Here is a 13,886-nt window from a genome sequence, read left to right on the forward strand (position 1 = left end):
TTACAGATTATTATTTTCAGCCCTTAAAGTATTTCTCTTGAGAGTAAAGCAAACATGAATAAGTCGTTTGATTTCAGTTAATGAATCTTAATTGTCCCTTTCTTCTGACATTTTATTGGTGATATTTAAAAATGTGATACTAATGCCTCCCACTTTGCACTTCCAGTGCTGTTTAGAAGACATTATTTGTCCTGCAGTTTTTCTTTCTCATGCCACTAAATTTTGGTATTCACATGCACGTACATGTGAAGTATTACGAACTGTGAGAGTAGGTTTTACATGTACATCACACCCCATTGTCCTTTAATGCTTTCCTGTATCAGTCATCCTAATGACAGAGATGTTCTCTTATGTAACCACAGTATCGTCCTCAGATTCAGGAACTGAGTATTAATGCAGTACTTTTTCATCTGCTGCCATATTCCAATTATGTACTTTTTTAGCACCTTTTTTTTTCATTTATTAAAGGATCCAGTCCAGTATCATGTATTACACTTAGTTGCCATGTTTCTTTAAACTACTTTAACCTGGAACAGTTCCTCACCTTTTTATAAAATTTTTAAAGAATAAAGACCAGTTATTGTATAGATGTCTCTCAGTTTGGGTTTGTGTGATTTTTCCTTCTTAGGTTCAGAGTCTGCGTTTAAGGTGAGAAAACCACACAGTGAGATTGTGTCCTCTTCAGGGTGTCCTGTTCAGAGGCACACGGTCTCTCTGTCCTGATTACCTGTGTTAATTCTGACCACCTGGTTAAGGTGTTGTCTGGTTTCTCTGTTGTATAGTTACGGTTTTTCCCTTTCAGTCTGTAAGAAGGCACTTAAGACCTTGTATATAGTCTGCTCCTCCTCATACTTTGCCCAACTGGGATTCTTTGGGGGTTTTTTAATATGAACTAATAAAAATATTTTTCCTGATAATAAAATTAGTTGCCAGATATATGCAACTAACTTTCTAATTTTTAAAAAAATGCCGTTCTTTCCATCTGTTTCAGGTCAGGAACTGTGTGTCTAGATGTAATTAATCAAACTTGGACAGCTCTCTATGGTGAGTTTGGCCATGGAATATTTTTTAGAGATGTTGAGACACTGCCTAAAAAAATGTTGTTTGGATTTTCTTCTCTGGTTTAAGATGTTTTGTTGGGAATGGGAAGGGCTTTTGAAGTCCTGGTGGGAAAGTTTGATCAGTGAAAGAAGTTATTTTCTCATGAGTACAAACTTCGGGTTAGCAGTGGAAGTTTACAATCATCTTGTAAGATTCTGAAATAAGGTATAGTGATACACATATGGAGACACATAAAAACATATGCAAACATTTTATATATTTGTGTATTCCAAATACATGTGTATTCCAAAGCGCATTGTATACATGTTTATCTGTAATGCCTTTTAGTTTTGGAAAAACTCTTAAGAATGTCCCTGTGAAATGAGATGATATGTTAGGAGGTTTGGGGGATCATCTATTTCAAAGGTCAAAACTTCATTATGAAGCAAAGAATAATTTAGCCTTACCTTCAGTTCTGAAATTGACATCTCATCTCTTAGCAGTGAATTAACACATAAATTGAGATCAGAGAGAGAGATTGTATTAGACCTTCTCCCCATGAGCTCCCCAGTTTGGTTGGGGAGCTAAAAATACTTCTAAATATTTTTAAAGTCAATTAGGGATACAACAAATCTGTCTGTCCTCTCCACGTGTCCAAGTCCTTGGGCTTCATAGACTCTCCATGCTCTCATGCCCCTGCCCCATGAAGTGTTCCCTGATGCTCCAGCTGGAAGTAATCTCTGGACATGCCTACATTTTATAGCTCTTTTTCTTGTGGCCTGCTTTTACTTTCTACCTCATGTTCGTTGTTTGCATCTACATTTTTTGTGCTACTGGATTATTTCCTGCCCTAAGGGCTGTCAGGATGCCCATCTGATTTGTATTTAAGTCCTGGCACTCCCAGCACGGTGTCTCACACCAGTGTGTGTAAGAATGAGTGGCCCAGACAACAAGCGGTTGCTGAGAGGTACGGGAGAGGGAATCACTTCAGGTCAGGGTTAACCACAGATGGCTGTCTTTCGTTGAAGAGTTACGAGACCTTTTAGTGATCTTAAGGTACTCAAGACCCCTTATTCCACCCAGTCTACGAGTCACCTTGTACTAGGATGGTGCATGAGAATCACAAAGTAAGGCTGATCACCCACAGCACACAGTTAATCCTTTTTATCCCCCTCTCCTCCTGATTCGTTCAGGAGTTATTTCCTCTGCCTGGAGTTACTCTCCCTGATCTTTGTGTGCCTGGCACCTTCTTTTCTCGTCTGAAACATGCTTCCTCAGAGAAGCCTCCTTTCCTAGTCATTCCATTTAAAATAACACCCCTCCATAGCACAGCACCCTCTTTAAAAAACCCTAAAATTTATTATTTAGCTTGTTCTATCGGATTGTAAGCTCCACAAGAGCAGGGACTTTGTCTCTCGTATAAGTGTGCATGTGTGGGCAAGTGCCTAAAACAGTGGCTAGTATGCAGTAAGGGTTCAGATATTTGTTGAATTAATGAGTGAATTGATCATGCCCACTACTGTTATTAACATGAGCATTTTAAGGAAACAACAGCTTATGAAGAGATGAGGTGACAAGAAAGAACATATACTCTGAGATTGATTAAATGGATTCCTTTTAAGATGATGTTTTTGGTAAAAATGTCTTATGGCAGGCTGCCTGGAATATCTGATGTAATGATGTGTTTTCTTAAACTGCATTCACATTTTAGAAATATACATAAGGAAATACTGCAAGCTGGTTCCAGTTACAATAAAGTAAATTGGACTTTAGTTTAACTAATTCTTTTAGTATTGACCAGAAAAGCTTTGTGGAATAGGTTTGCTTATTTTCAAGTACTTCACGTCTCAGGACACTTTTAAAAAAATAACAGTTTTATTAAGTTATAATTCACATATGTAAAATATACCATTTAGTTAGTTTTTAGTATATTCACAGTTATGTACAACCATTACCACATTGTTATCATAGAACATTTTCATCACCTCAAAAGGAAACCCTGTACCCTTTAGCTGTCGACCCCTTATCTCCGGGCCCTAGGCAACAGCTAACCTACTTTTTGTTTGTATAGATTTGCCTATTCTGGACATTTCTTATAAATGGAATTATACAATACATGCACTTTTGTGACTGTTTTTTTTTTTCATTTCATATGATGTTTTCAGCATCCATCAATGTTGTAGCGTGTATCAACACTTCTTTCTTTTTTTATGGCCAAATAATACTGCATTGTACAGATGTCATTTTTATCTGTCAGGTCATAATTTGGATTGGTTACACCTTTTTAGCCATTATGGATAGTACCTCTATAAATATTTGTGCACAAGTTTCTATGTAGACCTATGTTTTCATTTCTCTTGGGTATGTACCTAGGCATAGAATTGCTGGATGATATGGCAGCTTTGTTTAACCATTTGAGGAACTGACCTTTTTTCAAAGCGGTACTATTGTACATTCCCGCCAGCAGGTGTATGAGGTTCACAATAGACTTTGAAGTGAAAGGCCAACATGACTTAAGGTTTCATCACATCTATAAAATGTTAGAATATGTTCTTGTATTACCTTGCAAAGCATTTAGTAAGTAACAAGAATTAAACCACATTGGTCAAAGCGAATTTTGATTTCCATGTTACATGTGTATGAGTTACTGATAAGTGTTCATAATACAAGAGCACGGACACACAGGTAAGTTTAGGAAACCACGAAGAAAATATTTTTAGAGTGTAGTCAAAATTATACTCAGCATGGGAGAATTGTTTTGACATTTTGCTCAAACCCAAACTATTCCTTAAGAAAATTCAACATTTCTTTCATGGAAAGTTTTAGGAACAGGTAAATACAATTTATATGAATGTACTGGTAGAAAGGGTTGCTTCAAATAACCTTGAAGTTTCTTTTAGACCTATCTGATCTTGAGATATAAACTGAATTTTTATTACAAGCTTCTAAACCTGGCATCGAAGGTTAGTTCATAATTGGTGAATTTTGAATCACTCAATTTCCTGCTGTGATTCTTGAGAGAATTTTAGTTCAAAGGACAAAAAAATTAATTTAATATGAAACAACTAATAGGAGAAAATTGGCAAGTTAACACGAATATTCAACTGAAAAGCAGAAGGCTTAGCGGTAACTAAAACTTGTTCTTGCACCTCTACTATATAATATGGTAGGGAGCAGGGAGTTACTTGTGAAATTTCCTGCAATTAATTTTGCTGCAGGGCATGTACTGTGCAATAGATATTTGTATTTTTTATTATAACAGCAATTCCCAGTTGAAATCTCAGATTTATACTCATCATAACCTGATAATAAACCATGTTTATGTTTATAGCAAATTTAGTACTCTGTTCTTTACCTCCACCACCACCACCTGGAAAAAGAAAATTGATTTCTGGCAGCCCATTTGACTCATTGCTTCTGTTCTCCTCCTGTTTTCCTTTGCCAAGTGTACATGCAGTTTGTTCATTCAGAAGCTCAGAATTGGTATACTTGTAGTTTAATCACCCAGTAATTTTTAATTTTATGTTATTTAACCTTGTAAGAGAGCTAGTTATAGTGGGTAATATGGTTAATTTTGTAAAGATGTTTGTCATCAATATAAAGTTATCTATTGAGTATAAAGTTTCTATTGTTACTCTTTGTGACGTTAAAAGGAAAATAGCAGATGCCATCACAAAATTGATTCATTTTGACTTCTGGGATGATAACATCTTTTTTCTCTTCCTTTTTTTTTTTTTTTAAATGTCCCTTCCTGCTCTTCTAGACAGCAATGATAAAAGCTCTGGAAAACTTAAAATTCAGCCAAGGGGATCTAGATTTCAGTTTCAGAAGCAACTGTAATTTTAAAGGCTGATGAAAGGAAAGTTCATCAAGCCATAGGTAGCTTTATAAGATCCCCTTCTGTTTTCCTCTTTACTCTGAAATATAGTTTATCCATAGTTGTGTTTTCAGCCCACACTCCTGGAAACACCTTCACTGCAATGCACCTTCAGTTTCCCTGCTGCCCTTCTGGGCCACACATAACTCGACCCTCGCAAATTGTGCTTCTCTTGCCAGTCATTCTACTCATTTCTCGACTGACTCTGTAAATTACCTATTTTGTGGATTAAGTTGTGGACAAGTAATGTGGAAGACAATTTTCTTATGAAATTGAGCAGTTTATAATTTTATTCTCACCCTTAGGGTTGCTAGCCAATGGAGTGGATACTCCTCTTATTTTGCCGGTGAGAAAAATCAACATTTTGGAAATTACTTCCCCTCAAGTCATCTGAGGAGTCAATAACAGACAAATGAACTTGACTGCAACAAAAGGAATGCTTCAGGGACTTTGAGATTAGAATTAGACAAGAGAAGCTGCTTTTTTTTTTTTTTTTTTTTTTTTTTTTTACTAGGCATTCAGAAACATTTTAAGTCATAAACTCATTTAATAGTACTGTGGCCTAATGATTTTAAGCTGCTACATGAATTTAGGCCTCTCCATGTTGGAAATAAGTTGTTATTACGTCCCTCTTTTTAGTTAGGTAGCCAGTGAATCTTTCTAAACAATTCAAATTTTGGCTGAGGGTAACTATATCTTAAAATAATGCTTTATGTTGATTAGTGTTTGCTAGCAATGTTTCTAGACATTTTAGTGTAGTTATACAGACAAGAGATACATTTATCTGCTTGGATAATTGATTGGCCAACAACTAATGTTGAACAGGCTTGAGAACTCAGTATTGATCCATCCATGTTGGAATCTCACAAACATCATCCTACTTTTGGAACAGCTGGATGTCATTATGAGTCTCCTAGACAGAGGCCAGGTAGAGCAGTTTCTTTCTAGTATTATGGGAGAAATAGCTGTAGTAGATAAAGAAGAAATACGCTGAGTTTTAGATTTAATGATTTCAACAGTGCTTGCTAGCTCCGTGATCCACCTCCTTTGTCTGCTTTTAGATATTCAGATTTGGTGTTGGTACATGGCCCAAGAGTTTAATTAGCTGTACACAGAAAAATGGAGACTTCCTGGGTTGAACAACTTAGTGGAAATTCATTAAAAACACCAAATTCACATTCACTGGTGTTCAGCACTAGAACCGTGGAGTGGTTCAGGCCTTGTGGCTTGTGGGATGTGAACCAGGGTATGGCCCTGAAGGACAGCCACAGCTGTGTTCTTCTTTCTTTGGAGCTGTAGTTTCAGGGCTCAGTTGTGATTATATGGATTTGTTTTCTCTTCGTTTGTTTGTGATCACTATATATAAGTAAAGCCTTTCCCCCAAGCATGGCCATTTATTTTATAATTGCATCTTGTTTTTTTCTGACATTAAAGACAAACTAAATTATTGTCTAGTAATATAAAACTTTAATAATGAGTTTTAGTATGACTGTAAGAATACCCAACTAGTTAATTATACATTAACTGCCCTCATTTCTAGAAGGATAATAACAAATCCTATTACTATGATTTAGCTTGCACTTTTTTAAGGCAGTCAGGATCATACCAGGTTTAAACTAGGATGAATGACCTCTAAAGTACACCTAAGTAAGGTGGGAAGCGTTTTGAGATTGACATGGCAAGCGTTTTTGATGTACAAGAGCCTGTTTTCTTCATTCTGATCGGTGTAGTAGCATTCATTTCCTCTTGCAGATCTCTACAGTTTAAATACATTGGGAGGAGGGAGTTGCAATTAGGCAGTGTGTGAGAGAGGATTTTCTCAGTAAGTGGAATTCTTTAAAATGTTCTGTGTTCTGAAACTACACACCTCTGATAGGTGACCTGGTGATCTGGCACTTCAAGGTATGTATCTGGTATTCCTCCAGGCTTTAGTACCCTGTGTCTTTCACAGTCCTCCTTCCTACATATAAAACAGGAATACCTGTTTTTAGCTTGGAATACTTAAAAGCCTGTAATGCTGTCAGTGGTGAGATTAAGTCTATCTGTCATGAATATTGCTGAGGGGAGGGTATAGCTCAGTGGTAGAGTGTGCTTAGCATGCACAAGGTCCTGGATTCAATCCCCAGTGCCTCCATTTAAAAAATAATAATAATAAATAAATGCAGATAAAACCTAATAACCTTCCTCCCCTCTGTGGGGAGAAGGGGAAATAACAAGCATAAAATACTGGGCTTTAAAAAGAAAAAAAAAAATAGAGGAAAAAAAGAATAAAAAAAGTTCTTTTAAATGAAGTGTGACAATATAAATTGTCAAATTAAAAAATATAGCAAAAATTCTTCAGATGTTTAATTCTTACTAATTCTGCTAATTGCACACTCTCTTTTAAAAGGTGTGAGAAAGGAAGAGTTTTGTTTTATACAGGCATGACCCTCTTTATGAGATGTTATTCTGTCTTTAAAAGATATCCATGGATTAACATGAGAACACGTGTAAATCTAATGAGTTCAGACCTTTCATATACTTTTATCCACGCAGGATGCCCTCTCAGTTAAGTGATAGGGTACATTCTTGAACATATCATCTAGCACATTGGTTTGCTGGATTTCATTGAAGCATGTTGGAATTTGGTGAACTAAATACAGCATGGCAAGCCTTGTGGCCAGCTGGTTCTGTGCCACAGTGCCACAGCAAGTCTTTGTCGTGGTCTGCTTCAGCTTGCTGTGTTTGTGCCCTCAAACAGGCTTTCCTCATTGAAGTTAGGTTCAAACTAGTTAGTGTTTAGTCTCAAAGCCATTTCTTTTTAAAAGCCCGCCTGCCTATCTGAGGGCATTTGTCCTGATTGGCTTTATTGAAGTCTTCCTCTAGGGGATGTCTGTCACCTTTTAGAACCCGCTGCTTACTCAGTCTTTCGTACATAACACCTGCTTGGTCATACGCAGTGCTGATCCTCCAGTGCTGATCCTCACAGACTGTAAGTAGAAGAAAAATTAAAGTGGAAAACTCAAATTCATCATTAATAGTACAACTTCTTAAGGGCTGACAAAAGAGTAGAAAAGTAAGGATCTGTTAATTAACCCCAAATTATTAAATGACCGGAGGAAATCTGGAGATTTTATTTTGCCCTGTTTCAATCTTATAGACTTGGACTACACGTATGTTAGTTAGTACATGTGTTTTTATACATATAGTAGATCCCCCCCCAAAAAAAAACTTCAATGAATGAAATGGAATTTTATGATTGGTTTTATTTTGAACATACGGCTATAAATCCATGGCTTGCTTAGCAATCATGATGAATTAGTTTCTTATAAGATGAGCAAAGTCAATCAATGGGATTTTGAAAGGTCAGCTGCTAATTTTCTCTAGCAAATCAAGGATAACATGGTTTTAACTCCTAGATGATCTCAACTTATTTAGCCATAAACTTCAACTATAATGGCCAAAAGCCATGGAAATAAGGAAGTCATAGAGTTATCAGTTCTGGGCCACTAGAATCAACTCCTTGTGGGTTTTGACCGTCTTTTTACTTCTTTAATTGTGGGGTTTTTCTTTCTCTTTTTGCAGCCCTGCTCCCTATTGATATGAAACATATAATGTCTTAGGGAGCTGTGGCTAGCTCAGTGATTGTCACCTTGGGAGGCCAGGGGTCCTTCTCCTGGGGGGTCAGTGAAATATAAGTCTGTTTGGATAGCATGCTTCTGGAGTATGAGGTTTTGAAGGAAAACAAGAACTTGCTATTGATGAGAAATGACCTGAGTGATTGTTTTAAGGACATGTTCTCTGATTGCAAAGGCAAGAGTTTGGAGCCTGGAAGGCCATCCAGAAACGGTTGTCCTGATCCATGTCTGGAAAGATATATTGAGCTTGATGTAGTTACATGCCAGGGGAAACGGAAGAGGAACTAGAGGCATTTCATTAGCACAAGTAGTGACTCTGAGAAGTTGGCTGAGTACAAGGAATAAAAGAGGAAGGCCTAACCGAGGTCCTTCCAGAGGTTCAGAGCCTAGGGACAAGGATGTTGCAGGAGAAAGGTATAGGTTTTCAGAGAAATAATTTTAGGTGTGTCAAGTTTAAGAAGAGAAATATAAAGGACTGATTAGAAGGTTTGGTAGTTATCAACATAGACTTATTTCTTTGAAATTGTAAGATGATGAGCTTCCTGGAGTAACAGTATATAAAATACACTCTGTATTAATACAAAGACCACAGAATTCACACTGCTGTGCAAGTGGCTGATGTCTTTCCAAACAAGTTTTTCTGCATGTTATTTGTTTGGCTTTAAAAAGAAGGAACCCAGGACATTGGGCATCTGGGGGACAAGGAGTAGGGTGAGAAAAGGGGGCAGGATAGGTGGTACTGGAGAAGGGAGGAGTGGCTTTGATGGCTGGTGGTGCCTGGCTGTGACTGTACTGTATTTATGGTGTGTTTTCTGAGTTACAGTGTTTGGGGTGTTAAATCTGAAAAAACAAGTTGAAGATTATGTAAGTTCCAGTCTCTGAGAGGACTGCCTGGTAATTGTGGTTCCTGGTAGGGCTGACCACATCAGGCTTCAGCATCCACAGGGTTTTAACCTGAAGATAGCAGCATGCTTTGCAAAAGTTTCCATTTTAATGTTCAAAGGAAATAGAGGAAGAAGAAATAACTTATGGTCACTGGTTCATAAACAACCGAGAATAAAACATGAGATATGTGATTCATCCCCTCCTGTGTTTTCTTTAAGCCTTGTACCCGTCTTTTTGTGAGTCACCTGGAGTAGGGTGGCTATACTTTAAGAATTGGTGCATTTGTGTGTGTGTGACTCATTTTAATTAACGTATTCCTTGAGGGATACAAGTAGCTGAAATTTCTTCTGAGAAGATGGCATATATGTATTAATATTTTAGTCTAGTCCTTTGATGCAGTTTGAAACCTGTTTTACAGTCATTTTTAGTAACGTGTACTACTTTTTGCAGGATTATACTTCTCTTTTTGCAGATGAAGAAATTGAGATGCAGAGAGGAAGAGACCTGCTTTCCTACCTAGAGTTTGGAATACCTCCACCTGGAGGAAGTGATGGTGATAGCAGTGTGCAGAAAAAGAATGATGAAAGGGTCAGGGAGGGCTACTAAATTAGAGCCTCTTGGCAGCTTAGCTGCCAAGACCTCTGAACATTTTCTTGAGCTAGAGAACCTACAAGCAAATAGCTCTTTCCATTTGGTCTCTGAGGACAGGGATGTGTAAGGGAGGTAATGCATTTCTGCACACACATCACACATGCAGATGCCAGCCTGTCCTAAGTCAGAATCTCTGGGGTAGGTTTGAGGCCTCAGCATACATATTTAGAAAAAAACTCCATGCGTAATTCTTAGGGACAAACAGTCAGGACCTGGACTCACCCAAGACTCTGGACTGAGTAGGGTAAATGATGCTGCTTTAGATGAGAGATCAGTATGATTTGAGTGTTTTTAAAAATTAAATATGAATATAAATCATAATGTGCTTCAGCTGAAGTCTGAGTGTTGTAACATTGTTAACATTAATACCATAAGGTTAGGCTGAAGAATCAGTCTTAATGGACTGTATTTTGAGAAGTGCTGATTTAGTCCAAGGCAAAAGTAAGAGCTGTTTGCTTATCAGAATTTAGACTTCTCAGGGATCTTGGGACTTCCTTTAAAAATTAAGGCAGCCAGTAATGGAGCCAGCTGACTGTAATCTCTAGGTAGCTCTTGGGTAGCGTATGTCAGGCACTCTCCCTTTCAAAAAAATGAAAGGTTAATGTTCTTCTAAAAAGAGTTGAACTGATTTATTAACAATTTCAGGGGAAAAAATGTTTATTATGATGGATTTTTTTCCAAAGATGAGTATCTTTATTTCATTCTTGGTTTATACTTTATGTCTCTTCTACCAAAATACTTATCTTGAAAGCAGATTTTGTGCACATCTGCATGTCTGAGAGATGTTTCTTTGTGGAGGACCCTCTCAATGGTAGTCACTCTGTTAGCCACTTTCAGGAATACTTTACTGTTTGAAAATGGCCATGGCCACAACATCCTGGCCTTCAGAAGCTGTCATCTTCACCCCAAACTGGGCTGTGTACTTTTCCTTTTCTGCTCTTCTGTTTTAGAGTTATGACTCAGCACCTCTGTAAAATGGATCAAAAGTATGTTAATGCCTGAAGACAGTAGACACAGGAAGGAAAAACCAATCATTGAGGGTTCTTTTATTTGTTTTGGACAAATACGTAAGGCAAAGCCACTTATTGGTAGCTTGAAAACCTTAAAAGTAGTGGGGAAGGGTATAAAATCTTTTCCTGGAACACATGAAACACCTAGTTATGAGACATGTTGTCTGCAGTATTTCTCAAATCCTGAAGGACTTCTGAACTGAAAGAGAGTAAAACCTGCACTTTATTGTTTTCTTCAAGTTCTTTGTTGTTTGATAGGAACATTCAGCTATTAAATCTTTTGGGAGCAGCACCTGTAATGCTGATATGGCAGGAGAGGCCCCCAGTTCACTATGTGTGGGTATCTGTGAACAGCCACGGGCTGTTTCCTGTGGTTGAGCTACTTGAAAACAAGCCACACTGCCTCTGTGAAATACCTGACAGTTCAGCCAAGAAATTCTTGAACATTCTCTTCTTAGGGACCATCCTGTTGGCCTTGAACTTGTGAGAAAGGAAAACTTTGGGGAGGGTGGTGACCATGCCTGAGGGTATACAATTTTGATGCAGGGATTGGGGAGCTTGTCCCTTCATGGTTGAGACAGTGTTCCTTTTATCTATTAAGAGAAGCAGTGTAATTGATAAGCCCAGGTTTGAAACCCAGTTCCTTGGGTAAGTTACCTAACCTCTCTGTGCTTCATTTTCCCCATATGCAGAATGGAGATAGTAATGGTACCTATCTCATTGGCTATAGTAAAATTAAGAATGTATATATAAAGTGATTACAGGGCCTGGCTTACAGTAGGGGCTGTGTAAGTGTAAACTGTTGCTGCTGTTACTATTACTGTTACTGTTATTAATGTTACTCTAACTCTTCCCTGCTCTGAGGTCATGTTCAATTTGTAAAACTTCTGATTCACACTTTTTGTTCTTCTTAATTTGCTTACCGTTTGGCATTTTCTGCCACTGCCTTGGTAGCCCATCTACTTAAGGATAGAGGAAAATTTTTTTCAGAATTTTTGTGTTTTATTAAATGTTTCAAACATATGCAAAAGTTGAAAGGACTTATTTATAGGAAAATGCTATTTTTACAGGTAAACGAAGTAAAATGTCATTTGAAGTGTGAAATATAGAAATTACAAGCCTGTTGCTTTAACATAACTTTTAAAATATTCTTATACACACTGTGTACATCAGAATTCTAGAGAATATACTATTTTACAGACTTTCCACTCAGAGCGTGAGCATTTTTCTCTGTCCCTTAGCCTTTACAGATAGTTCACAATGATTTTGTACGATGAATAACTATTGGTTTGTTAAATATGTTGCTTCGTTTTTTTAAAAAAAAAAAAAAAAGTAAAACAGTGGTGAAAATCCTGCCACAAATTGTTGGGGTTGTCTTCGAATATCATTTTTCTGTGCTTTTTGATTAAGAATCTCTGCATTTGTTTCCTGGCATGTGAGAATTTTACTATAATGTGGTTATTTAGAAAGCTAGCCTTATCAGTAATACCAAGTCCTTAACTTGGGGTTGAAGGTAAACCTGCTCTTTGTACTGACAGATGAATGAGAACAGGACTGCTGGCTGTCGTGGGATTGTCCATCCATCACTCTCTGAGTTGTTCAGTATGAGATCTGTGAGCCATATGTAGTTATTTAAGTTTAATTTGGTTAGAATGAAATGAAATGAAAAATTCAGTTCCTCACAGTCAAACCAGCTGTATTTCACGTGCTCAACAGCCACTTGTGGCTAGTGTCTGCCATACTGGTAGCAGATACAGAACATTTTTGTCATTGGAGAAAGTTCTGTTAAATAGTGCAGCTCTAGGTCATTCTGACTGCTCAGTTTCTTAACTTTATAGCGACAAGGAAGAGCTGCTTCTTGCTTGTAGGATTTTCTAGAGCAGAGGTCAGCAAATGTTGACTGCCTGGTTTTGTGTATAAAGTTTTATTGGAACATAGCCACACCCACTTGTTTATCTGTTATTTGTGGCTGCTTTTGTGCTGCGGTGGTGGAGCTGAGTGTTGAGTAGCTGTGACAGACCAAATGTGGCCCACAAAGCCCAAGTTAGTATTTACTCTGGCCCTTTACGAAAAAGTTGGCTGACCCTTTTTATCTAGACCAGGGTTTTTGAACCTCTACATTATTGATATTGTGGTTGTGCAGGGCTATCCTGTGCATTGTACTGTAGTAGGGTGTTAGCAGCATCCTGGCCTCTGTCCACTAGGTGCTGGTGGCACCACCTACCCCCTCCCTCACCCAGTTGTGACAACCAAATCTCTCTCCACGTGTTGCCAAGTGGCTGCAGGGGAGCAAAATCACCCCTGGCTGAGAACTACTAATCTAAAGTGATGTGGCTTGACAGAACATTCCCTTATAATACTGTGTGAGAGTGCCCACTCTAGAACAAAATTCATTAAAAGAGCAAAGTAAATTAAAAGAGTAGTTTTTATGCTACTGTGCTTTAGCATTCCCTCCAGAAACAGAAGTGTTTTTTATAAAACATGGTGAGTAACTAGAGTGGGCAGAGAAATGGAAGCCTGCTTTCTTTGTAAAACACTAGGTGACTGCAGGGGTTTTGTTGTTTGCGCTGTGTAGATGTCATCGGTGTACACCCAGCTGAATCTGGCAAGAAGGGAGTTAATAAATGTTTATTAAAATTAATATTAATAAATACAGTAAATTGGTACTTATCTGTCTTACGATTGTTTATGATTTTAAGTGTCCATATAGGTTCCCACCCTTATTACCCAGAATAATTGAAGAACTGGTTATATTCATCTCCATTGGAAATTAGAAGAATTGAATTAAATGTTAAGGCCTATAAA

At 37.7% G+C, this 13,886-nt stretch overlaps 1 protein-coding gene across 3 annotated transcripts in view; it reads left to right on the forward strand.

The window, feature by feature from the left end:
- The window catches only part of UBE2H (ubiquitin conjugating enzyme E2 H), a 92,317-nt gene that overhangs the window by 69,873 nt on the left and 8,558 nt on the right, over positions 1-13,886 (forward strand). For 2 of the 3 annotated variants that reach the window (XM_010947543.2, XM_074367068.1), the window contains exon 5: positions 992-1,044. The exons of the other annotated variant lie outside the window; for it this stretch is intronic. In XM_010947543.2, coding sequence (XP_010945845.1) covers positions 992-1,044 — 53 coding nt within the window. The remainder of the gene's footprint in view (positions 1-991; positions 1,045-13,886) is intronic. 3 annotated transcript variants of the gene reach the window in all.

The sequence above is a fragment of the Camelus bactrianus genome, chromosome 7 (assembly GCF_048773025.1).
Source record: "Camelus bactrianus isolate YW-2024 breed Bactrian camel chromosome 7, ASM4877302v1, whole genome shotgun sequence".
Classification (NCBI taxonomy): domain Eukaryota; kingdom Metazoa; phylum Chordata; class Mammalia; order Artiodactyla; family Camelidae; genus Camelus; species Camelus bactrianus.